This window comes from Nerophis ophidion, linkage group LG13 (genome assembly GCF_033978795.1).
Source record: "Nerophis ophidion isolate RoL-2023_Sa linkage group LG13, RoL_Noph_v1.0, whole genome shotgun sequence".
Classification (NCBI taxonomy): domain Eukaryota; kingdom Metazoa; phylum Chordata; class Actinopteri; order Syngnathiformes; family Syngnathidae; genus Nerophis; species Nerophis ophidion.
In genome coordinates, this window is record NC_084623.1 from 35,355,498 (window position 1) to 35,382,870 (window position 27,373).

Genomic DNA, 27,373 nt, shown 5'->3' on the forward strand with positions numbered 1-27,373 from the left:
AGATTTATTTATTAAAGGTAAGTTGAGCAAATTGGCTATTTCTGGCAATTTATTGAAGTGTGTATCAAACTGGTAGCCCTTCACATTAATCAGTACCCAAGAATTAGCTCTTGGTTTCAAAAAGGTTGGTGACCCCTGCTGTAAGGGTACTCAGACCTCCTAAAGACTGATTGCTAACTCAAACACACATGCACACACTTATGCCCGAAGGTGGTTTACAGGCTCTTAAGGTCACAGTCTGCTGGACCTGCCAGTCCGTGTCAGTTGTTCCAGCGTTGTGATGTAATGCATGAAGAATTTCAACCCAACTCGGTCCTTTAAATCTATCCCTCCCCCCCCCCGTCATATTTTCCTCCATCTCTTCTTCTTTCAGTCCGGGCGTATCTTTGTTTTTGTTTTGGCTTTTTCCGTCCCCTTTTTCTTTTTCATACAGTGTTATCCCCCTCTGCTCCTAATTTCTTTCAATCCTTTTAATCCTACCACATTCAGCAAGGGTTACCTCATACCAATACTTTGCTTTGGGTGGGTTTTCGTTCATGTACCGTATTACCAGATCATATAAGCACTGCGATATCTCACACAGAATCTGACATATCCCAAAAATGTTTGGTTATTTGAATAAACCCCTTCATTAACTCTGAGTATAAGGTAATGTACCAGCAACTCGTCTTAACCTCAACCAAGCAGCAAATTCGACAGTAATCATTGCCTCATTTTGCGTGCTGTCAGACTTAGCCGCTGATGCTCTGGGGAGGTATGTGTTTAACATCGGTAATCAAAGATTTTCATGTAAATTAATTTGTGTGTGATTCAGCCATCCAGAGTGTGATGTCCAGCGGTGATGCATTAACTCCTGGAAAGACTGGAGGCACAGGCTCTGCCGTCTTTAACCTCCACAATAACGGCACATTGGAATATCAGGTATGGATTTTTTTTCATCACATATATTTTTCTTTTGTATGATATCTAAAATTAAAACACTGTTCTTTCAAAGCCACAGTGAGCTTTGAGGAAAGCAGTAAATAGCAGGATATTATAATTAAACCAAAAATTAACACAATAATGAACAGATACAAATGCGATGCCCCATTTTTTGATCTGGTTCCATAGATACTGTACATCTGCATTGCTAAGATAAATATAACCATGGCCTTAGACTTTTTCACAGTACTGTGCAAATATACTGTGGATACTGAAAATCTAACTATAGCGCCAAAACTGATGCATGATTAAAGAAAATAGGTCTAGACCAGGGATCACTAACCTTTTTGATACCAAGAGCTACTTTTTGGGTACTGATTAATGCAAAGGGCTACCAGTTTGATACACATTTGAATGAATTGCCAGAAATAGCCAATTTGCTCAATTTACCTTTAATAAATAAATATATATATATATATATATATATATATATATATATATATCTTCATATTAAAAAAATGGGTATTTCTGTATGTCATTCCGTCCTTTTACGGAAGGTTTTTTGTAGAGAATAAATGATGAAAACAACACTTAATTGAACGGTTTAAAAGAGGAGAAAACACAAAAAAAATGAAAATAAAATTTTGAAACATTGTTTATCTTCAATTTCGACTCTATTAAAAAATAAAAAAATTAAACCAAAAAAATTAATAGAAAAACTAGCTAATTGGAATCTTTTTGAAAAAAAAAAAAAAATAATTTATCGAACATCATTAGTAATTTTTCCTGATTAAGATTAATTTTAAAATGTTGATGACAAGTTTTAAATAGGTTAAAATCCAATCTGCACTTTGTTAGAATATATAACAAATTGGACAAAGCTATATTTCTAACAAAGACAAATCATTGTATCTTCTAGATTTTCCAGAACAAAATTTTAAAAGAAATTCAAAAGCCTTTGAAATAAGATTTAAATTTGATTCAACAGATTTTCTAGATTTGCCAAAATAATTTTTTTGAATTTTAATCATAATAAGTTTGAAGAAATATTTCACAAATATTCTTCGTCGAAAAAACCGAAGCTAAAATGAATAATTAAATAAAAATGTATTTATTATTCTTTACAATAAATAAATAAATACTCAAACATTGATTTAAATTGTCAGGAAAGAAGAGGAAGGAATTTAAAAGGTAAAAAGGTATATGTGTTTAAAAATCCTAAAATCATTTTGAAGGTTGTATTTTTTTCTCAAAAATTGTCTTTCTGAAAGTTATAAGAAGCAAAGTAAAAAAAATAATGTATTTATTTAAACAAGTAAAGACCAAGTCTTTAAAATATTTTCCTGGATTTTCAAATTCTATTTGAGTTTTGTCTCTCTTAGAATTGAAATTGTCGAGCAAAGCGAGACCAGCTTGCTAGTAAATAAATAGATTAAAAAAAATAGAGGCAGCTCACTAGTAAGTGCTGCTATTTGAGCTATTTTTAGAACAGGCCAGCGGGCGACTCATCTGGTCCTCACGGGCTACCTGGTGCTCGCGGGCACCGCGTTGGTGACCCCTGATTTAGTAGTACGTCAAATAATCACTTTATTAACTATTCAAACAGTGTTACTGTTCAAACTGTGTGTAGTGGCCAAAATATTACATTTACTTGTTAAATGCAACCGTACATCAAATAATCACTTAGATTTGAGTTTTGTCTCTCTTAGAATTAAAAATGTCGAGCAAAGCGAGACCAGCTTGCTAGTAAACAAATACAATTAAAAAAATAGACGCAGCTCACTGGTAAGTGCTGCTATTTGAGCTATTTTTAGAACAGGCCAGCGGGCACCGCGTTGGTGACCCCTGGTCTAGACTAAGGCTGAATCCCTATTCTTCACCTTTAGCCTTACGCTTTCATCTTACGCTTCGAAACTGAGGGCCAAAACCAGGCACGTGCAATGATAGTGTTTCTTAAGCACATGCCAATTTGCCCTGCATAAGAAAACTGCCCTTTTTCATTCGTTCTGGAATAAGAAATACCCTGTCATCAATTTTTCCCAAAATCTGTCTTGATGTCTGACGGGGCATTTACTTCAGTTCTTGTGAGAATTCACCCCCCAGGGTTCACAAGCCTCCACTGCGCCCCCTCCTATGTGCTGCATCTTTTCTGACCCGCACTTTTAGACATCAGGTAATAACAATGTTCGTGCAAATCCCTTGATATTCCCTACCCCTGCCTTAAGTCAGCAGCTATAAAATTATAAAATGAAAATGCTGAATAGATGAGATATCTAATATTTTTTTTATTTTTGACAGTCCCTATATGTTGACAAGTATAGTATGTAGAGACAGAGTTGCAGTGAGATCGCCTTCTTTCTCGCGCCCATTCCTGCACAATGGACAATTTGCATGTTCTTTTCAAACTTTGGTAAATAAAGACGCAAAACTTTTAGTCTTGATAAATCGCTCTGTGTGTGCTAAACAGTTTGATTTGACTTTTCTACTCTTAGTATTATGGGCATTTGGATGATAAGCATATATTCTGCATATTCAAGACAAAAGAAATGTTAAATGGGTTGCAATCTTTTTTCTGCTCACTCCTGCAATACGTTTAGTACAAAGCCCGTTTCCTTATGAGTTGGGAAATTGTGTTAGATGTAAATATAAACGGAATACAATGATTTGCAAATCCTTTCCAACCCATATTCAATTGAATGCACTACATAGACAAGATATTTGATGTTCAAATCCATAAACTTTATTTTTTTTTTGCAAATAATAATTAACTTTGAATTTCATGGCTGCAACACATGCCAAAGTAGTTGGGAAAGGACATGTTCACCACTGTGTTACATCACATTTTCTTTTAACAACACTCAATAAACGTTTGGGAACTGAGGAAACTAATTGTTGAAGCTTTGAAAGGGGAATTCTTTCCCATTTTTGTTTTATGTAGAGCTTCAGTCGTTCAACAGTCCGGGGTCTCCGCTGTCGTATTTTACGCTTCATAATGCGCCACACATTTTCAATGGGAGACAGGTCTGGACTGCAGGCGGGCCAGGAAAGTACCCGCACTGTTTTTTTACGAAGCCACGCTGTTGTAACAACTGTCTTGCTGAAATAAGCAGGGGCGTCCATGATAACGTTGCTTGAATGACAACATATCTTGCTCCAAAACCTGTATGGACCTTTCAGCATTAATGGTGCCTTCACAGATGTGTAAATTACCCATGCCTTGGGCACTAATACACCCCCATACCATCACAGATGCTGGCTTTTGAACTTTGCGCCTATAACAATCTGGATGTTTTTTTTCCTCTTTGCACTTGAGGACACCACGTCCTCTGTTTCCAAGTATAATTTGAAATGTGGACTCGTCAGACCACAGAGCACCTTTCCATTTTGCACCAGTCCATCTTAGGTGAGCTTGGGCCCAGCAAAGCCAGTGGCGTTCCTTGGTGTTGTTGATAAATGGGTTTTGTTTTGCTTAGTAGAGTTTTAACTTGCACTTACAGATGTAGCGACCAACTACAGTTACTGACAGTGATTTTATGAAGTGTTCCTGAGCCCATGTGGTGATATCCTTTACACACTGATGTCGGTTTTTGATGAAGTACCGCCTGAGGGATCAAAAGTCCGTAATATCATCGCTTACGTGCAGTAATTTCTCCAGATTCTCTGAACTTTTTGATGATATTACGGACCTTAGATGGTAAAATCCCCAAATTCCTTGCAATAGCTCGTTGAGAAATGTTGTTCTAAAACTGTTCGACAATTTGCTTACAAAGTGGTGAACCTCGCCCCATCTTTGTTTGTGAATTACTTAGCATTTCATGGAAGCTGCTTTTATACCCAATCATGGCACCCACCTGTTCCCAATTAGCCTGCACACCTGTGGGATGTTCCATACAAGTGTTTGATGAGCATTCCTCAACTTTATCAGTATTTGTTGCCACCTTTCCCAACTTATTTGTCACGTGTTGCTGGCATCAAATTCTAAAGTTAATGATTATTTGCAACAAAAACATTTTTTATCCGTTTGAACATCAAATATGTTGTCTTTGTAGCATATTCAACTGAATATGGGTTGAAAATGATTTGCAAATCATTGTATTCCGTTTATATTTACATCTAACACAATTTCCAACCTCATATGGAAACGGGGTTTTTGTAGATAGGCTCTGCGTGCGCTATCAGGTTTGTACGTGTTTTGGCACTTAGCCCTTTCCTTAACATTACAGGTGAATTGGCGCAAAACCAAGGGTGAAGGGTAAGAGCAAGAATTGGGATTCGGTCTAAAACCTATTCCCTCCCTCTAGGTTCAAGTTGCGGGTCTCACCAGCGACGTGGTTGGTCTCACTATTGAGCTGAAGCCGCGGCGGCGAAACAAGCGATCAGTGCTGTATGACCTGACACCAGAGTACAACAAGGCCGCAGGCAGGGCAGTGGGCAGCTGGAGTCGCCTTGAGGCCCGCAACATTCACATGCTGCTGCAGAACGAACTCTTCATCAATGTGGCAACAACTCACAACCAAGAGGGAGAGCTGAGGGGCCAGATTAAGGCGCTGCCCTACAGCGGGCTGGAGGCGCCAAGACATGGTATGAATGATCGAAAAACGACTTGCTTGACACAATTGAAGCTATTACACATTGAATTGTTGTCTCTCTCCTCCAGAGTTGCCCACCCCTCTGGCCGGACACTTCGTTTCCCCCCCAGTTAGAACCGGTGCTTCTGGCCACGCCTGGGTGTCCGTAGACAAATTTTGTCACCTACATTATGAGATTGTTGTGGCCGGCCTCAGCAGGGCAGATGACCTCACGGTGAACGCCCACCTCCATGGCCTCGCTGAAATCGGAGACATGGATGACAGCAGCATCAGTCACAAGAGGCTGCTGACCGGTTTTTATGGATCGCAGGTAAATCACTGGTCAAGTTGAAAGATTCATGTCGCACAAAGTCCACATTCCCAAAAGATAGAGTAAGAATACAATATCAGTTCTGCTAATACACTCTCATTGCACCTCTTCTAGGCTCAGGGAGTGTTGAAGGACATCAGTGTTGAATTACTGCAGCACTTGGACCAAGGAACAGCCGTCATCCAAGTCAGCACCAAGCTGAACCCAAGAGGAGAGATCCGTGGACGGGTATACAAAATACTACTGTTAAAGGCCTACTGAAATGAGATTTTCTTATTTAAACGGGGATAGCAAATCCATTCTATGTGTCATACTTGATCATTTCGCGATATTGCCATATTTTTGCTGAAAGGATTTAGTAGAGAACCTCGACGATAACGTTCGCAACTGGAGAAAAGCCCTGCCTCTACCGGAAGTCGCAGACGATGACGTCACATGTTGATGGCTCCTCACATATTCACATTGTTTATAACGGGAGCCTCCAACAAAAAGTGCTATTCGGACCGAGAAAACGACACTTTCCCCATTAATTTGAGCGAGGATGAAAGATTCGTGTTTGAGGATATTGATAGCGAAGGACTACAAAAAAAAAAAACACGCGATTCCATTAGACACATTTCGTAGGATAATTCTGGGAAATCCCTTATCTTTCTATTGTGTTGCTAGTGTTTTAGTGAGTTTAATATTACCTGATAGTCGGAGGGGTATGTCCACGGGGGTCTTGATGCGCAGTGTCTCAAGGGAGTCGATGGCAGCTTTATGGACGGCACAAGCTCAGCTTTTCTCCGGTAAGAAGCAACTCTTTAACCACAATTTTCTCACCGAAACCTGCTGGTTGACATTCCGTCGTGTTTCATGTTCGCTTGACCACGCTCTGATCCATAGTAAATTTTCACCTCCAGGAATTTTAAACAAGGAATCACTGTGTGTTTGTGTGGTTAAAGGCTAAATCTTCCCAACTCCAAATAACAAAGTACGTTTATCCAAAGTTTTTAGATAACGAAACTATTTTTTGAAAAATGGAGTATTGGAAATTAAATAGCTTGAAATGCAAGCCTATTTAGTTGTAACCAGCAATATGTCACCTAGAGCAGTGATCCCTAACCACCGGGCCGCAGCGTGGCTCGATTGGTACCGGGCCGCAGAATAATTTTTTATTAATTTTGATTATTTTTTAATAAAAAAAAAAAATAATATTAACCTTTTTTTTTTAATTAAAACAACATAAAAAACACAAGATACACTTAAAATTAGTGCGCCCACCCAAAAAAACTTAAATTTTTCTTGACAAAACCTCCCTTTTTCATTCGTTTCTTGTCAGTCTGGGCTATGGTGTAGTTGCACATGCATTAAAGGCCTACTGAAGTGAGATTTTCTCATTTAAACGGGGATAGCAGGTCCATTCGCGATTTAGGATTTAGTAGAGAACATCGACGATAAAGTTTGCAACTTTCGGTGCTAAGAGAAAAGCCCTGCCTCTACCGGAAGTCGCAGACGATGACGTCACATGTTTGATGGCTCCTCACATCTTCACATTGTTTTTAATGAGAGCCTCCAACAAAAACAGCTATTCGGACCGAGAAAACGACAATTTCCCCATTAATTTGAGCGAGGATGAAAGATTCGTGTTTGAGGATATTGATAGCGACGGACTAGAAAAAAAAAAAAGAAAAAGAAAAAAAAATGCGATTGCATTGGGACGGATTCAGATGTTTTTAGACACATTTACTAGGATAATTCTGGGAAATCCTTTATCTTTCTATTGTGTTGTTAGTGTTTTAGTGAGTTTAACAGTACCTGATAGTCAGAGGTGTGTGTCCACGGGTGTCTTGAGGCCAGTGTCTCAAGGAAGTCGACGGCAGCTTTATGGGCGGCACAAGCTCAGCTGATCTCCGGTAAAAAATGACTTTTTACCACAATTTTCTCACCGAAACCTGCTGGTTGACATTCGTTCCGGATCCATGTTCGCTGTGATCCATAGTAAAGTTTCACCTCCATGAATTTTAAACAAGGAATCACCGTGTGTTTGTGTGGCTAAAGGCTAAAGCTTCCCAATTCCATCTTTCTACTTTGACTTCTCCAATATTAATTGAACAAATTGCAAAAGATTCAGCAACACAGATCTCCAAAATACTGTGTAATTATGCCGTTAAAGCAGACGACTTTTGGCTGTGTGTGTGTGCGCAGCGCTCATACTTCCTAAAAACCTGTGACGTTTTGCGTACACGTCATCATTACACAACGTTTTCAAGACGAAACTTCCGGGAAATTTAAAATTGTAATTTAGTAAACTAAAAAAGGCCGAATTGGCATGTGTTGCAATGTTAATATTTCATCATTGATATATAAACTATCAGACTGTGTGGTGGGTAGTAGTGGGTTTCAGTAGGCCTTTAATGTATATTTTTATATGTCCATGTCTATGACTCAACATGGACTGTGGATCACACTGTTCGTTAATTGCACAATGAAAAAAAATGGCACATATCGCGTTCATTTTGACAACACTAATACAAAACCCTCATTAAATAATTCCATATCCCTGCCAACAATAATCTCTAAATACAAGAAGAGCTAGATAGACTTGTATGTCATTGGTGGCCTCTTGTAAATGTGTTTATGTGTGTGATAGCCCAGTTTGCCCTCACCAGTCCACATAAACCCACACTCTCACAGGTAGCAGGTGTTGCATCGCTGCAGGAAAGTGCGTTTATGGGGATGCACACACACTCACACACACATACGCCACTGCACAATTATATGCACACATCTTTTGACTACCACCCATCTGGCAGCTGTTAGCAACAGATCCAGCGCATGAACGGCAATCTGTTCGCATAGAAGCTTTGCTTAGGACCAACAAAGTTTCAAGTAAGGTGTGGCAAACAAACCACAAATATTCCATCCTCTTTTTTACCATTTTGTATTTAAAAAAAAAATTAAGGTCCATGTCCCCAACAACTGTGAGTTTGGGAACAAGGGAGGAGCACAAGAAGAAGAGTTTGATGACCTTTTCGTAAAAGACCCTGAGGAGCTGAAGAAAGATCCTCATACCTGCTTCTTTGAGAACCAGCACCATGCTCACGGATCCAACTGGACTCCCAACTATGACAAGTGTTTCTCCTGCAGCTGCCAGGTAAAAAAAACAGGAAGCACAGTCAAATGTCACTTTGACAGTTTAAGCCGCAAAAAATCTCTTTCAAGTAGAGAAGAAATGAATTATTTTGGAGACCTTGTTTCTTCTTCTTTGTAGAAGCGAACTGTAATCTGTGATCCAGTAATCTGCCCGGTTTTGACCTGCACCCGAACTATCCAGCCAGATGATAAATGCTGCCCGATCTGCGATGGTGAGATTCTTGTTTTACTTCATAAATACTGAAAATTTAATCATGTAGCCCACAGGGGGTGATATTTTCCCATAGATTCAATTGTATTTAACAAGTTTTTGCTACAAATCTAGTGCAGCCCAAAATACTCATATCCCTATTTGGTGAATGTGTATCTTAACGCTAAAATTGATGCAAGAAAGTGGCAAAATGCTGTATTAACCGCAATATAAGACTGTATTTTTTCCCTAGAAAACAATTTTTAAAAGTTTTGTGAACAGGGCATAGAACAGGGGTGTCAAACTTATTTTAGCTCCACAGTCCGCATAGAGGAACATCTATTCCAACGCAGGCCGGATTGGTAAAATCATGGCATCAAAACTCTAAAATTAAGACACCTTTAAATTGTTTTATTCGTTTTACTTTGGCCAAAAATAGAATAAACACATTCTGAAAATGTTTATATTACAAAAAAATCCTCTGGGCAAAACACTTCAAGTTGGTGGAAAATTCTGGGGAAAACATTGGTGCAGTTTCAGAAAAAACATGAAGAACACAATGAACTTAAACTTTGTCTCAGTGTTTAACAAAGTCATTCAACTTTAAGCACTTATGTACAGGATACTCATGTTGTCAGTTCACCATTAAAAATGTTTGGAAAAACAACTGGGTTTCCTCAAACCGTTGCATAGGTGAAATCTGCAAATGTTAAAACACATTAATTTATCATCATTCGAATATAACATTTTTGATATAAAAAAAACAGTTATCAAAATGACACCATAGCCGAAATCAAGGTAACATATCTCCCAAATTAACGAATGTAAACATTTTAGATTTCAAGCATAACACAAAATAGAACAAACAAAAAAATGTGGAAACACAATGGAGTTCAGAGTGCGCATCGTGCATTCAACAAATTGCGAGCGCTGCGCGGAACTCTAACTAGAAAGATGATGGTCAAGTTGACTTAAGTCTTTGCATCTTACCGTTTAGTTTTTTTATTTGTTGAGTGGATCACTTACAATGAAAGAAGGTATTGTGCGCAAATACTGCTGCCATCTGCTGCCAGCCAAAACAGGAGCGGCTGATTGCTTGCACCTGCACTGATTGGCGTAGCGGCAGCCAATCCACAGGGTGGTTAAACTCAGCTAACACGTAATCTTTAAACAGTGTCATCTGGGACGTGAGTTACAATGGACTTGTTATTGCAATATCCTGATACTGTGGTCCTGATGGCTTCATCTGGCCAAGATCTTCAGCTGTCACTGGATCGGTTCGCAGCCGAGTGTAAAGCGACTGGGATGAGAATCAGCACCTCCAAGTCCGAGTCCATGGTTCTCGCCCGGAAAAGGGTGGAGTGCCATTTCCGGGTTGGGGAGGAGACCCTGCCCCAAGTGGGGGTGTTCAAGTACCTCAGAGTCTTGTTCACGAGCTGTATCGATCCGTTGTGGTGAAGAAAGAGCTGAGCCGGAAGGCAAAGCTCTCAATTTACCGGTCGATCTACGTTCCCATCCTCACCTATGGTCATGAGCTTCGGGTCATGACCGAAAGGACAGGATCACGGGTACAAGCGGCCGAAATGAGTTTCCTCCGCCGGATGGCGGGGCTCTCCCTTAGAGATAGGGTGAGAAGCTATGTCATCCGGGAGGAACTCAAATTAAAGCCGCTGCTCCTCCACATCGAGAGGAGCCAGGTGAGGTGGTTCAGGATGCCACCCGAACGCCTCCCTAAGGAGGAGTTTCGGGCACGTCCAACCGGTAGGAGGCCACGGGGAAAAATGGGGGTGGGTGGGTGTAAGGAACAGCGTAACTCGGCCTGTCGCCATCACGTCTCCATCTCATCGCTGCCACCACAGCCTGGTGGGGCATAGACTACAGACTGTGGTAAAGTAGGCCAGCTTCGTCACGTGAGGAATCCTACAATTTTTGGTTGGGTTTTCTGTTCCATATGCTGAATGCCGATATACTATACATATATCTCGATATTTTTTCCGTAAAGTAAAAACAATACACAAAACAATCCTAGTTACATGAGATGCTAAGTTACTGAGATACTAAGAGATACTTAGTAAGTCTATATTTTGATTTACTAAGTCAAAATAATCACTTACTAAGTCAAAATAATGACTTAATAAGTCAAATTAATGACTTACTGTAAGTAAACATTTGAAAAAAAGACTACATGCTGACATATGCTCAACTCATTATGCTTAATTTATTACAGCACTGGAGAAGCCTGTAGTTGATTTTTATTATGTAAATTTTATATTTTTTATCAACATGTGATAGCAGGGACCATGCCATTTAAAACTAGGCTGCTACATTCCTAATGATTAATGTAACTATAGCTGAAAAAATTTAAAATAGTACAATAGCAATAGGAGAGACTATTCATCCCTAAACACCATGGAGTTCATGTAAGCTATATGATGCAGTTACATTATTATATCAACTATCAGAGACAGCTTCAGGAAACTCTTCATTTAACATAATGTAATTTTTTTGCTGCTTCAACACAGCTCAATCCACACCGAAAAGGTAAAGTGAAATAACTTAGCTGTTAACTGTAGGTCTATAATGCTTGTCTTTCTCTCAGACAGACACACATACGCATACACACACACACACACACACCGCACAGTGAGCTAACGTTACGCTAAAAGCTAATTAGCCTTTACTTTAAGGACTGCGAGCGAGCTGAGCTGCCGCTTATGTTTCTAGAACGTCAACGGGCTCATTGTGATGTTACTAGTAGTTGAGTTATAGGGGACTGGGAGTTGTTTATTATAACTTGGGGATAGTCCGCTGCCTTATGCTTACTTGCTAAACACCTATCTGCTCACCCCACCGCAGAAGCACTGAGGCCATGCGCTCTGAATACGCACAGCTGGATTGGCTGTTCCATGCGCTCTAAATATGCACTGCTGATTGGCTGTTACCGCTTTGCGTGTACCCAATCAGACAGTTCAGTGGGTGGGACAATGCTTGGTGCTGCAGAGACGTACTGCAGAGGCAGGGGCAGAACGAAGCACAGTGGCTTGTTAAGACGTTAGTTTAGGCGGTGGCTGCCTTAACAACAAAGCGCTGCGGGAAACCCTATATATATTTGTATCGTGAAGTCCTTGCCAATACCTAGCCTTTGTGTTATATACTGTATAGGTTAGCTTACCAAGTAAAAAAATATATATTTCTTAAGCTGCTGGACCTTTCCTGAGGTCTACCGACCTGACACTTTGTGTGCTGCAAAATAGATTGATAATATCAGGGCTGTGAATATTTTTCAATATGTTTAGTTGGTTACTTTCAAATATTTGTCACTTATTTCTTGTCTTATGTCTGTTTTGCTTTCTTCCCATTAAGAGAGGAAGGATCCAAAAGACATAAAAGCTCCAGAAAAAGTGGAAGAAAATCCTGAAGGTAACCATTTTTAATTGTACCTGTTATTCAATATATGCTTGCAAGTACAGATGGACTTGATATCGCTTAGTTTCCTCTATCTCATGTCTACCTGTTAGGTTGCTACTTTGAGGGAGACCAGAAGATGCACGCTCCAGGAACTACATGGCATCCTTTTGTACCTCCCTTTGGTTACATTAAATGTGCAGTCTGCACTTGCAAGGTATACATGCCGCAGTTTTCACATCTGCTTTCACTTTCGGAGACCCCTAATGGGTCATTTAACTTGTATGAGCTGTCTAGAAACAGGCATGAACCATTTTTTGTGCAGAGTGTAGTAATAATAAAAACTAGGAATTGCAATTTTCTCAAAAATTATAAAGATGACTAAGCTGTAATGCAAAAATGAGATTTTAAACAAGGGCTATATACATCACTAAATGGCACATAGCAGCATAGGAGATCCGATTTATCAGAGCGTCGAACTCATTTTAGCTCAGAGGCCACATAGAGTGAAATGTCTTCCCACGTGGGCCGGACAGGTATAAATCATGGCATAATAACAAAAAAATTCAACTACGATAACTTCAGATTATGGTCTTTTGCTTTATTTTGGCCCAAAATAGAACAAGCACAATCTGAAAATGTACATGTGACAGACTCTAGCCACCGTGCAGGTTCCAAGGACCACCAAGGAATGACATTATGGCGATCAGGGTTAGAGTTCTTTATTTCAAAGAATAAATGTCTCTTGCCGGGTTGCTTTTCAGCCTTGCCATGCACTGCTCGCTCTTTCGCTCCAGCTTTTCAGCTTATTGCGTCGTCTTCTTCCTTGGGCTCTCCGTCTCTCTCGCTCGGCATCCGCTTCTCTCTTGCTCCGTCTCTCTCGCTCGGCATCCGCTTCTCTCTTGCTCCGTCTCTTCTCTCCCTCTCTCACGTTCACACCTGCCACCCTTTTATACAGTGCGAGACGATTATTTGATTGTGCCCGGCTGGGCGATCCACGCACCTGATAATGTTTTCATCGTCGCCCTGCCTTGCTGTTGGACTGCCTGCCCCGTCTCTCCACAGTACATATCACAAATAATTCTCTTGGCAAAGCACTTCAAGTTCGTTGAAAATTCTGAGGAAAAAATAGGTACAGTTTCAGTAACACCATTAAGAACACACTGAATGTAGACCTAATCTCAGCGTATCTACAAAACAGTTATACTTGAAGTCACAGCCCATCTTTGATTGAACAAAAAACACAATGAAGCATAAGTAAAAAATATTCTATGTATCAAATACCTAATTTTTCGTTTCCACTGTTCACTTTCTTTAAATTTGCACAGAAGACAATGTTTTTCACAGAACTATATCAATGTGCAGTGTCTCATGCAGCATCTTAAGTGGGGTTACCAATTGTTAATTTTACTCCTGTTTCTTTTAAGGTGGGTCGAGGGGAAGGAGTCGCAGCCCCGCTTTACCGTGTACCTCTTGCTTGGTATAAACTATTTGGGTGCCTAACAGAATTGCTATTGCGACATCCAGTGGACTCATTTAGAACAGAAGTTTTTTAAATTAAAAAATGCAGCTCAATTTTAGACTTAGCTGTATTGAACCTGATTAGGTCCATGTTTGACATACCTGGATTAGATACTCAGAAACTGCTTACCCTTTACTTTTGTAGAAGTTTTTTGTTGATAAATCACACATTGTACTCACAGGGGTCGACAGGTGAGGTCCACTGCGAGAAGGTGACATGTCCAGTGTTGACCTGCAGTCATCCTGTAAGACGCAATCCCTCGGACTGCTGTAAAGAATGTCCGGATGAGGAGGAGAAGATCCTGAGTGGACTGGAGGACAGTGACATGATGCAGGCAGACGGACCTAGGCACTGCAAATTTGGCAAGAACTTTTACCAGAACAGTGACAACTGGCATCCGTGGGTACCGCTGGTGGGCGAGATGAAGTGCATCAACTGTTGGTGTGATGTAAGTACCAGCAGAGCAATGTGGGCATAACTCTACTGCAGGTATGAAAATCAGTAGGAAAGGGATTTATATGGATGGCAGTATTCCTAGGTGAATCTCGCGTGAGAGGAAGGGGTTATCATTTTGCAATGCAGTCTACTGAAAATGATTGAAAGTGCCACTTTACATAGCAACTGACGCTGTGGTCCAAGCAGGAATAGCCACAAAACCCATTTTAAGATTTTCAACACTCTACTGCCATCTGGGGGATAAACTAGATAGTGCACCCCCTCAATTATTCACGTTTCATGTGTCAGGTAAACGGTGATGGATATGAATCCCCTGCCTACTGGAAGTCAAAGTTTTAATGTTGGTCTTAACAAATTACACTTAAATTAACATCCAAGCCATTTCCGGTGAAAAACATGAATACATATAAAAATATTAAAGAGAAGAATTAAGTGCAATAGTAATACAAGAAAACAACTCTTTATTTATATCCCTTTGGTTGGCTTATTGGGAGGAGGACTCAGGATTTTATGATCTGTTGCACCAGATCATATCTTTTGTTGTTGGCATTATATCATTCGCCCGTGTTTAGTGTGTTTTGGTTTCATGCGCCACACGGATCCTTTGCTTACCTTTTGTTGTTAGGAGCAACAGCTACACACCTGTCCTCATTTTATGATTAGTGTTGCCACCTGGTGTAAGGCTAATCATCATCTTTATTTATAATTGTCTCGCCATGCTGTTAGTGGCCAGTCCATTGTTCGCCACAGGCGACTGTATCTTTTGGTTTAGTTGTTTGTTTCATGCTACCTATGCTTAAGCTTATCTCCATGATATGCTTAGCTACCACATAAGTTGTAGGATTTCGCCTTGTGTGTCGAAGTAAAGATTCATCTTACGTACAAGCTGCCTAAGGTCCTTCGCATCTTTTGGAATCGCAAGCCAGCATACAACATTTTTTTTAGTTATCCCACAATGTGGAAATTATGTTGTTGCAGGAGTGTCTTCTACATGTGTGTGGTAAAGAAGTCCCATGTCATCAACAAAATCATTGGATACCATTCCTCTTCTGGGCAGTTGTTGTCTTGATTACCCAATCTATTGCCAACAGAAAAAGGAAGGGTGAGAGCATCCTTGCCTCACTGCTATACTCACTTGGAAGGCATCGGTAAACTGCTGGCCATGAACCACTCTGCAGGTCATTCCTTAATATGAGTTTCTGATGATGTTAAGTGATCTTTACTGGTATCCCATAGCGTCTCCACAGTCTCCAGATGGTCTGCCTATCCACACTGTCAAACGCCTTTTCACAGTCAATAAAACTCAGTTAGAGAGGTGAGTTCCAGTCCAAAGACCAGGGCTTCACGATAATTGCCAAAATAATAACCACGATTATTTTTTATCTCGTCGAAATCAGGATTAATAACCACGATTATTCATAATGTTACATAAAACATTTTTATTGCACAGGATGATAACTTAGGTTTCATTTTATTTAAAAATAAAACCTAAAATAGAAATGTGTTAAGTAATACAATTTAAAATGTATAAAAAACAAAGGGCTAACTAAAAACTAAATGTCATTGAAGATTTTCTTCATGAATTGCAAATAAGTGACAAAATAAGAATATGCACATGAGACATGCTACCAAGAACACATGTACTGCTCACAGCATTTAAAGTTAAGTTAAAGTACCAATGATTATGTGTGATGAAATTTGTCCTCTGCATTTGACCCATTCCCTTCATCACCCCCTGGGAAGTGAGGGGAACAGTGGGCAGCAGCGGTGCCGCGCCCGGGAATCATTTATGGTGATTTAACCCCCAATTCCGACCCTTGATGCTGAGTACCAAGCACGGAGGCAATGGGTCCCATTTTTTTTCAGTCTTTGGTATGACTCGGCCGGGGTTTGAACTCACAACCTACCGATCTCAGGGCGGACACTCTAACCACTAGGCCATACTGTATCTTTGTCCAAATAAAACATTTTTTGTCCATTATTTTGGCGTGTCTTTGAGGGATGGATGTAAACTGTATTTTGTACTTTGTCCACCCCTGCTTTTGTGGCTGTTTGTTGGGGCTTTGTAGACATTATGGTCGGTTCTGTATGCAACCACAACTCTGTTTGGACTGTTAACTTCACGTCGCCGGCAAACGATGGTGGTTGAGTAAAGAAGGGGACTGTTGTCAGTGCTTGTGTCGCTGCAACTCAATGACTTGTTTCGATGTGCACATTTAAGGCTTTAGGGTATTGAGCTAAAGGACGCCAAGAGAACGGCGGGGTGTAAAGGCGGGTTCTGGGTTTAAAATGTGTTCCTGTTGGCAACCTCTGGATTTCTCTGTGGGAAGGGAGAGTACTGATGTGATAAATACATTTAAAAATATGTTTATTTTTTAGGATCTACTAACGACCAGCCCATCTGTCTGTCGTCACCCTACGTTCCAGACATCTTACTCAATCTCACATTAAACCAATGTCTTTCGTTCGGCCCCTGGTTAGTTGTCAAAGTGCTTTATTTGATACCTGCTTCTTAAAGGTTAATATTGCCCTCATTCAATTATAGCAGACAAAATCGTGGTTGTGATTAAAATTTGATTAATTGTGCAACCCTACCAAGGACTGTTCCAGGATAATTTGTAGGGTTGTTATCTGACTCGTGCATGATTTACTCTTACCGAAGCTTGCTTGTTGATCTCGGGGATGAGGGTCAACCGCATCTTTCATTCGGTTTAGGACAGGGGTTTGGAGATTTATTCGGCTCGTTTATCCCTCTGCTGGGGTTCCAGATAGCTTATGTCTCTTTGTGCTGTTGTCGCTATGCTGTCTCTTGAAAACTGTATATGAAGTATTATCTTCAATATTTTGACCAAATAGGTTTTGATCGGGTTGAAACGAGCCCAAATGGCTCTTTAGGTTGCCAAACTCTGGTTTAGGAGGACTCTATTGACAATCTTAGCTGTGGTTGACTGCAGTATTATCCCTGTGTAGTAAGATCAAGACAGGGTCACCCTTCTTTGGGAGCTCGATAAGGTGCTTTAAAGGAAATTCCTCCTCCCCCCAGATGATTTGAAATAAGGGAAAGAGCATTTCCACAGTGGTCACTTCATCTGCTTTCAAAGCTTCTGCAGAAATTATGTGTGGCCCTGCTGATTTAGCGTTTCTCAATCCCTTGGTGACTTCATACATTTCTTCCTTCGTTGAAACATCACAGATGATAGGAAGGTAACTATTGGCTGATTGGATATTTATTGTGTTTTAGAGAAAGAGATGTTAAACAGATTTTCAAAATGTTCAACCCATCTATGATTTTGTTGTTCTACTGTATGTCTGGAATATGTTTCTATCTTTGTCCCTTACTGGCCTCTCTGGCTGACGAAACTTGCTTGAGAGCTTTTAGATCATAGTATACAGCTCCCTCATTTTACCCTTTTGTGCCGCCTCTTTTGCTAGTGCTTCAATTTAATTTATTTTATCTACCCTTATCTGTCATTATGCCCTTCTTAACTATTCTATTTGTTTCTGAATACGGTTCTTGAGTTTGGACTTTTCTAGCACGTGTGTGGCTATTTGTTATTTCTGTCTTCTTCTTTTTCCTGTCATGGCTGATTGGCAACACTAAATTGGCCCTATTGTGAATGTGAGTTTAAAAGGTTGTCCATCTATCAATGTTGGCCCTCCGATGAGGTGGCAAATTGTCCAGGCTGTACCCGAGTGCAGCGGGGATAGGCTCCAAACCCCCACATCTTGGAGAGGGACAAGTGGTAGAAAATGGATTCATGGATTCTTTCTAAGGATCCTACTGAGATCCATTATTTTTGCCTGTTTTTTGTAACCTCACACTTCCTCACATGTTAATGTTGTTTACTCTAATGTTCTGCCACTTTTTGCCCATGGTCCCTCCCTCGTTCCGGTGTTGCAGAATCTGGATCTTTTTCAAGTGTATGGTTCTCAACTCTTCTAGCCTGGCTGTTCCTTTCAGAGCAGTGATGTTGTACCTCTGGCGTTGGCTGATTTGGCCTGCTCAGTTCCGCCTAAGTTGAGCTTCATGTGGCCAAAAGGTGGGTAGTCTGATGCAACATCCGCTCCCTTTCCTATTGGAACATCTTCAAGAGATTTACTGAACTTTTTCCTTATGCTGATATGGTCGATCTGGTGTTCAGTAGACTTTTTCCCGTTGCAGATATGGTCGATGTGGTGTTCAGTAGTTAGGTCTGGTGACACCTACGTCACATTATGTATCCGTTTGTATTGGAAAAAGCTTCTGCCACTAACTAGGTTGGGAGAGGCACACTGGTTGGCAAACCTTTCCCCATTCTTGTTCCCCAAGCCTTGTTTTCCTATTACTTCCTAATACTTTTGGTTGTTGCTGCCGATCTTGGGATTGAAGTCAACCATAGTGACGATAATGTTACGTCTTGGGCATATCTGGATGATGGTCAGCAGTCCGTTGTACAAATCCTCTTTGACATTCACATCACTGTCATTAATCGGGGCATAGCATTGGCTGATATCCATGTTGTGCGAAAGCAGGCAGCCAGTACTCGTCTACCATGTTCATCCTATCCATTGAGGGCTCTCTGTGCCCTCTTTGTCTATGTCAAAACCACTTGCTTCCCAGTGGTCTAAGAACAGAGCCTGACTACCTAGACTCACTGATTCCCAGAAGATCTAGTTTATAGTGTCTCATCTTGGCTGCAACTTGAGCGGTTTTGCCGGTTTTAAACATGATTTTGATGTCCCATTTTTCCAATGTTAGTGGTGGCCCTGGTAGAGATGATGGTCGTCGGGCTAGTAGCTTCCAAACAGCTTTACTACTAGTCGTCATACTTTCTACAGCTGTGGGTCCATCCTCTCCCAGGACCTTAGTTACTTTGGAGTTTCTTGATTGTGAATCTGTAACAGTGTTCTCTTTCCGTGGTGGTGTTGTTGACTCCACGCCCAACCCACAACCTGAAGGACCAGATCCTGGCCTTTGTCTTCCCTTTGCATGGCTGAAGTTAGTAGAGACCTGGCCACCGCCAGCATAGCACTCAGGGTCATGGATGCACACAGACCTCCCCATCACAGCCAAGGTAGCAACATCTTGAGATCAGATGTATACAAGTGATGGAAAAGCCATTGGTATTCAGTTTGGTTGTATGAACATTAAATAATTTTTTGTGACGAGTGACTGTCTGAACTCTTTAATTGGCCGTTGTCTATGGCTGGTGCACAAAGTCAGAACACCAGGTGCTTGGAATGCTATGTCCTGTGAAATTGCTCATGCTGTGGCAAAAGTGCTAAAAATAGTACATATTATGAAAACCTGGAGATACAAATGTTAGTAGATGAGGCTGGTGAGTAACTTTTAAAAACCTGGTGTAAACCCGGAAAGGAATTCTGCAGTGTGTGCACATCGACCTTTTAAACTTTGATAATGGGCTTTAAAACAGTGACTAACACATGCTATCAGCTAATCGCAAGCCGGCAATTAGAGGCAGGGAGCAGTTAACATGCCTTTGGTTTGACCAATTATCTGCAGTACGACATGGGTATTGTTTTAAGTTGCATTAAAAAGGGCATTAAAAAGCATTACCGTATTTTCAGGACCATAGGGCGCACCGGATTATAAGGCACACTGCCGTTGAATTGTCTATTTTTTTAAATCTTTTTTTGTATATCAGGCGCAATAAAAGAGTCATATCATTATTATTTTTTTCTAAATCTGAAACACTTGCTTGTGGTCTACATAACATGTAATGATGGTTCAAAATGTTGCATGGATTATGTTTTACAGTTCATCTTCAAGCCGCTTTCTGACAGTCACTTCAGGATGCGCCGTTTTGTGGGCGGTCTTATTTATGTAGCTCACCTTCAGCAGTTTCTTCTCCCTGTCATCTTTGTTGTAGCGGTGTAGCGTGCAAGGACAGGAGTAGAAAAAGTGTCAAAAGATGGAGCTAACTGTTTTAATGACATTCAAACTTTACTTAAATCAATAACAGCGCAGCATCTCTTTGAGCGCCGTGTGTAATGTTCTACATTTTTAATGGAACATACAAAAAGTTGGTGTTGCTAACTTGAATCATATTGCCATCATAGTGCAGCCTACACTTATCTCTTATGTTTGACTGCCATCTACTCGTCACACTTACCATCACACCGTGTACCAAATAAAATAGCTTTAAGGTTGGTAAGCTCAACCAAACTTATTCTTTACATTAGGCGCGCTCGGTTATAAGGTGCACTATAAGGATTTTAAGTGCGCCTTATAGTCCGGAAAATAAGGTAAATTAAATATGCTGATTACAGCAGAAACCCTGAATAAGGAACAAGTCATTACATTTTGTGGCTAATCCCGATCATTTCTTCTATTTTATCTTACATTTGTTTATGTTATGAGCTTTAACTGTGTGTATTTATGCTAGTTTATCTGCCTCCACCCACAGAGACAAAGACATTGGATGACTTTCTTTCATTTCTATAGATAGCTCAGAAATGTATGGCCAGTTTTACTGTCTGGATGACTGTCTGGATTCAAGACATTTTTAAAAATGAGAGAATAGGAGGTCCGCACTCTTCAAGTGCTTACTCATAGATAAATAATTTATGACAGTTTGTTGCAACAATGGAACGTTGTAACAAGTTTTAAAACTCACCTGAACCCTGACTCCAAGCAATCAAACACCTTTGGGATGAAGAATCCTATACTCGGAATTGCGAGCCACACCGTCTAATCCAGCATCAGTGATTTTACACACGTTCTTCATTCCTAATTTGGTAGAAAGCCTTGTTATAAACTGTTAGGGTTGCAAAGTGAGTAACAACGCTAAGACCGTGGCTCTATTCAAACACTTGGCCTCATCTACTAAAGGTTTGTTAAAACTAGGGTTGTGAAACGATTAAATATTCAAACACGATTAATCGCATTTGTTAATAGTTAACTCAAAATTAATCACGATAATTGCAAATAGGTAAACATTTTTCATCATTAATAAGTGTACTGTAGACAGATCATTTTCAGGGAGTGAGGGACTATCCCAGATGTAATCTGTTATATGTCTACCTGAATAATCTGAATCATTCTGTAATTGAGGACTTGACCAGAACATGTTATAAAATAATTTACACAATAGTTCAGCCAGCAAACCCCCCGCCCTCATATTCCTCAACTGATGTACTAGCATTTCTTTAGGTGTAAATATCACAGAATAACATTACAAAACATCTCTGACAAAGCATGATCGTAATGTAAGACATTTTTATTTTGTTAATGTCAGGGTTTCCCCTAAATTGCCAAAATACCTGTGGCAATGGGGCATGGTCGATATGATGTCATCGCATGATTTGCTATGATGCATATGTGTGTGTATATATATATATATATATATATATATATATATATATATATATATATATATATATATATATATATATATATATATGTATACTGTATATATATATATGTATACTGTATATATACATATATAGATATATTCTTTAATAAAAAATGTGAATATACATTAAAAACAAATATGTTAAATATAGTAATAACCTATACATGCTTTCTTACATAATATTGTTTTGTTCTATTTTTGAATTGTTGCTGCTTATTGTACAATGTACTTTGTTGAGAATTGTTTTTTTGTTTTGTTTTTAGTTTTTCTAGAAAAGATGTGCAATAGATATTGCTCTGCAACTCTATCCTATATATTATAGTCAACATATATGAACTGTCAAAAATAAAAATATTAGACGTCATCTATTCAGCAATATAATTTTATAAGTTTATAGCTGCTGGATGACTTAAAAGAATGAAAGACAAGAACATATATTTTTTTCATTGATTCTAATTCGTAAAATACGGCATATACAAAGTGGCTAACACCGCGGCTAATGGGATTATATCATTATACCCATAAATCTCTCAAAAAAAAACTTCTAAAAACTACAAATATGACCAAGTATTAGTGATATTGTTATTATAGGCGCTAACGCAGACAACCTATTATTAGCGTCGCTGTGATCACAGAGACTTAACTAACTTATGCAGCTTTTTTGACATATTTAGCCATTGAGATCCTAGATCGCCTGTGAGCTGGTGAAAGTTACATCTAGATCGTGCCTCTCACACGGATAGTAAAAGGTTGTTGCCATAAACCGAGAAGTTGCTTAACTTTGAGATCCACCTCAGACCACCAGATGTTGAGAAAGACATGAAAAAAAACGGTCATTTGCGCCCCCACCCCCTTTTTTATATAAACCTGAATGAAGTGACAGCAGATATTGTACAGTAAGTAATTGTTTTTATACCATCGAATTTTGTATTTTTTCTTTAGCACTTATCCATACTACTGCATGATACTTGGTGTTAATCGAGAGTTGGATATGTTTAGCACACAGCTTTTAAAACTTGTACCTCCGCCTCCGTATATTCAGGCTAAAAAATATAAGGTTCTGGATCATCATTTGTACCAAAGTAGTCTTTGTTGTCTGTCATTAAGTCTGACATTATTACTAGTGATTGTTGTTGTTGAAGGAAAAAGCAAAGGTTAAAATTAAAACGCTTAAAACGAGCAGAATACGTAAATATTACATGTTATTATGAATGTGCCTGTTACCACATCACATAATGTTTATACTGTACTAAGAGTGTGTATATAAAACGTTGATGAAAGCTTTTGCTATGCAGGTGGAATAGAGCGGCCACCATTGTTATGAACATGATGAATATGACCTTCTGCAATATGTGTTTTCTTGCATCTGGAACAACAACATGTTCTAACGAACATCTTTATTGCTTCCATCTAACATTTTCCATTCATCATGGGTTTCATAAAATTAGAGACCAGTGGTGCGTTTAGCAACTCGATAGGCAGAAATTTCCCTCAGGGGTTGTAAAAACACTAAAACAGAACTAATCAGAAAGTAAATATTTGACTTATATTATTTGAGTATCCAAACAAGAATATTGTTGGTCTGCTTCTGCCAAAAAAAAGTGCTTTTGTTTGCCTTATCAACTGGGAAAGTGGAAATGTGTCGATGTTATGTTTGGGATCCATGGACTGTCTCGATGGGTTTCACTCATAAAAAGCAAAAATTAAGCAGGGATTCTTTGTCCATTCTGTATTTCCCACAGCACGGTGTGACCAAATGTCAGCGAAAGCAATGTCCAGTGCTGACCTGCTCCAACGTCACTCGCAGAGATGGCTCCTGCTGTCCTGACTGCCTCGGTAAGTACTGATGACTTTCAGATCGGGTTGCACATATCCATTATTTTGGTAATCCATCGGTTAATCTGTTTGATAAACAGAGTAATGGAACGAAACACACTATATTTGGAATAAACAAGGTTTTTTGTTTTTTTTTCCTTTTATAAATGCACATAGCAATAAAACTACACTTTTACCATGAGAGCATGGCTATGTATTACTTATATTTAATGAATTAAAAACTGTAGCCGAAAACCAGGTAATATATAATAAATAAAGAACTAAAACGTAGGTCCTTAAGGCTCTGGATGCTGTGGGGCTGTCTTGGTTTATCAAGACTCTGCAGCATCGCGTGGACATCGGGGGCGGTACCTCAGGATTGGCAGACCGGTGTGGTGGTTCCTGTCTTTAAGAAGGGGAACCAGAGGGTGTGTTCCAACTATCGTGGGATCACACTCCTCAGCCTTCCCGGTAAGGTCTATTCAGATGTACTGTAGAGGAGGCTACGTTGGATAGTCGAACCTCAGATTCAGCAGGAACAGTGTGGTTTTTGTCCTGGTCGTGGAAATGTGGACCAGCTCTATACTCTTGGTAGGGTCCTTGAGGTTGCATGGGAGTTTGCCCAACCAGTCTACATGGGTTTTGTGGACTTGGAGAAGCCATTCGACCATCTTGTGGGGAGTGCTCAGAGAGTACGGAGTATCGGACTGTCTGATTGTGGCGGTCCGCTCCCTGTACGATCAGTGTCAGAGCTTGGTTCGCATTGCCGGCAGTAAGTCGGACATGTTTCCAGTGAGGGTTGGACTCCGCCAAGGCTGCCCTTTGTCACCGATTCTGTTCATAACTTTTATGGACAGCGTTTCTAGGCGCAGTCAAGGCATTGAGGGGATCCGGTTTGGTGGCTGCAGGATTAAGTCTCTGCTTTTTGCCGATGATGTGGTTCTGATGGCTTCATCTGGCCAGGATCTTCAGCTCTCACTGGATCGATTCGCAGCCCAATGTGAAGTGACTGGAATGAGAATCAGCACCTCCAAGTCAGAGTCCATGGTTCTTGCCCGCAAAAGGGTGGAGTGCCATCTCCGGGTTGGGGAGGAGACCCTGCCCCAAGTGGAGGAGTTCAAGTACCTCGGAGTCCTTTTCACGAGTGAGTGAAGAGTGGATTGTGAAATCGACAGACGGACTAGTGCGGCGTCTTCAGTAATGCGGACGCTGTATCGATCCGTTGTGGTGAAAAAGGAACTGAGCCAGTAGGCAAACGATTTAGGTTCCCATCCTCACCTATGGTCATGAGCTTTGGGTTATGACGGAAAGGACAAGATCACAGATACAAGCGGTCGAAATGAGTTTCCTCCGCCGGGTGGCGGGGCTCTCCCTTAGAGATAGGGTGAGAAGCTCTGCCATCCGGAAGGGACTCAAAGTAAAGCCTCTTCTCCTCCACATCGAGAGGAGCCAGATAAAGTGGTTTGGGCATCTGGTCAGGATGCCGCTCGAACGCCTCTCTAGGGAGGTGTTTAGGGCACGTCAGACTGATAGGAGGCCACGGGGAAGACCCAGGACAAGTTGGGAAGACTATGTCTTCGGCTGGCCTAGGTACGCCTCGGGATCCCCCGGGAAGAGCTAGACGAAGTGGCTGGGGAGAGGGAAGTCTGGGTTTCCCTGCTTAGGCTGTTGCCCCCGCGACCCGACCTCGGTTAAGCGGAAGAAAATGGATGGATGGAATGTATTTAACAATTTGACACACACATTTAAAAAAGTTTTAATTGGAGGAGTGGTGTTTGATTTTTGGACAAACAACTTATTTGCATTAGCATACAAACTGTAGATAATACCATGTCCTCACATGTGTTTGAGAAAACACATTTGTTATACAAGTCAAACATAAGATGGCATTATATATATGTATGTATGTATGTATGTGTATGTATACGCATATATGTATGTATGAATATCAGAGGTGGGACCAAGTCATTGTTTTGCAAGTCACAAGTAAGTCTCAAGTCTTTTCCCTCAAGTCTCGAGTCAAGTCCCGAGTCAAGACAGGCAAGTCCCGAGTCAAGTCCAAAGTCAATGCTGGAAAGTCTCAAGTCAAGTCCCAAGTCCTGCATTTTGAGTTTCGAGTCATTTCAAGTCTTTTTAACCACAGACTAATATATGTACACAGATTGTGTATGCTTTTAAAACACTGTATGTATTTATTATTAAAAAAAATAGTGCCGACATTGCACTTCATAATAGCACTATTAACCAGTTATTCTAAACATTTAACTCATTCCTTTACAGTATAAACACATTTGAAAAAACAAGTGCAACTGTACTTATTTGCACAAAAGTGTTAACATTGTATTTCCATGGAATATTGCATTGTAACTAGTTCCACAGCAGTTTATGTCATGCTGTTACCTTATCTCATCTCACACTATATATGTGTTTATGTGTACATACACATGAAAAACATAACAAATACATGAACATGACAATGAACAGTGCTGTACTTTTTAGATGTCAGGTCTCTATGGAATATGTACACATATTCTTAATATAGTATACATTTTAACTGACCTTTATTTGACTATGTTTGTCTTTTTGTAGGTGGCTAAAATACACGGTGCTGCTGACCGCCGTCTAACGTTACGTTACTGTGTGTGATGCATTCACTAACGTAACGTTATGTATAGGTACCTCATGCAACCCTGCTTAAAAAAAAAAATCACTTGACAAAAAGTATGAATAAGGTAGCGAACTGCAGTGGACGCAACAGATTGCCGTGTTTGCAATGACGTTATAACCGTAGACATCTTATAAGTAGACGCAGAATTGGCTGCTGTGACGCAAGCAATTTGGCCGCCATCTTGAAGTGGTGATGAGGAGCCGGCAAGCAGCCTAAACTGACAGTTGACAGGTAGAAAACAAAGATACTGGGCTGGTATTCAGCGTTTTCCTGCTCAAATGAGCGGACTGTTGAAAATAGGAATTGGAGGATTACTTTTCACAAGTAAGAATTTACATTAACATATTATTGGTTGTATTTTGTGAAAAGAATATTACCACAGAGTTAAGCAGGAGCAAAGAACTACAATATTTGTATGTGAAAATCACAAAGAAATCTTCTGGGGGAGGATGACCCCCCTACAGGTATTTGGTTTACAAACGTTAAGGCCCACCTAAAACAAAATTCACCAGCCGCCACTGATTATGATGCATTCTCATTTTATCGTAACCACAGATAAGTCTTCAAGTAACAATATTCAAATACTAACTTTGTTGGGTAAGACAGAATTTGTTTTTATTCTGAATCCAGTGAAACAGATTAGTGGTTTTAGCTGAAATAAAGACTTTCAGGTGTTTATATATGTTTAAGTATTTGGCAGACACTTTTATCCAAAGCAACATACATGAAAAATACATATAAAACAATCACTGTAAACATGATCATTTAAAGGAAGAATGTAATAGAAAATATCAATACAAAGTGTCAAGACAGAATAAACTCTCTGCTGTTGCAGCAACAGAGATAAAGTCTATAACAGTGCTTCTCAACCTTTTTTCAGTAATATACCCCCTGTGAACATTTTTTTAATTCAAGTACCCCCTAGTCAGAGCTAAGAATTTTTTAGTTGAAAAAAGAGATAAAGAAGTAAAATACAGCACTATGTCATCAGTTTGTGATTTATTAAA

At 40.0% G+C, this 27,373-nt stretch overlaps 1 protein-coding gene and 1 long non-coding RNA gene across 2 annotated transcripts in view; one reads left to right on the forward strand and one right to left on the reverse strand.

Annotated features, from left to right (window-relative positions):
- Positions 1 to 27,373, forward strand: part of chrd (chordin) — an 85,717-nt gene that overhangs the window by 51,418 nt on the left and 6,926 nt on the right. Inside the window, exons 11-20 of the mRNA XM_061918834.1 lie at positions 815 to 921; positions 5,223 to 5,502; positions 5,579 to 5,820; positions 5,935 to 6,048; positions 8,765 to 8,956; positions 9,074 to 9,167; positions 12,509 to 12,565; positions 12,664 to 12,767; positions 14,254 to 14,520; positions 23,626 to 23,719. Of these exons, the coding sequence (XP_061774818.1) occupies positions 815 to 921; positions 5,223 to 5,502; positions 5,579 to 5,820; positions 5,935 to 6,048; positions 8,765 to 8,956; positions 9,074 to 9,167; positions 12,509 to 12,565; positions 12,664 to 12,767; positions 14,254 to 14,520; positions 23,626 to 23,719 (1,551 nt within the window). The remainder of the gene's footprint in view (positions 1 to 814; positions 922 to 5,222; positions 5,503 to 5,578; positions 5,821 to 5,934; positions 6,049 to 8,764; positions 8,957 to 9,073; positions 9,168 to 12,508; positions 12,566 to 12,663; positions 12,768 to 14,253; positions 14,521 to 23,625; positions 23,720 to 27,373) is intronic.
- Positions 1 to 27,373, reverse strand: part of LOC133564488 (uncharacterized) — a 70,182-nt gene that overhangs the window by 22,251 nt on the left and 20,558 nt on the right. The window contains exons 2-3 of the long non-coding RNA XR_009809284.1: positions 9,053 to 9,159; positions 8,875 to 8,949 (exon numbers count right to left, since the gene is read on the reverse strand). This is a non-coding gene — a long non-coding RNA (uncharacterized LOC133564488). The remainder of the gene's footprint in view (positions 1 to 8,874; positions 8,950 to 9,052; positions 9,160 to 27,373) is intronic.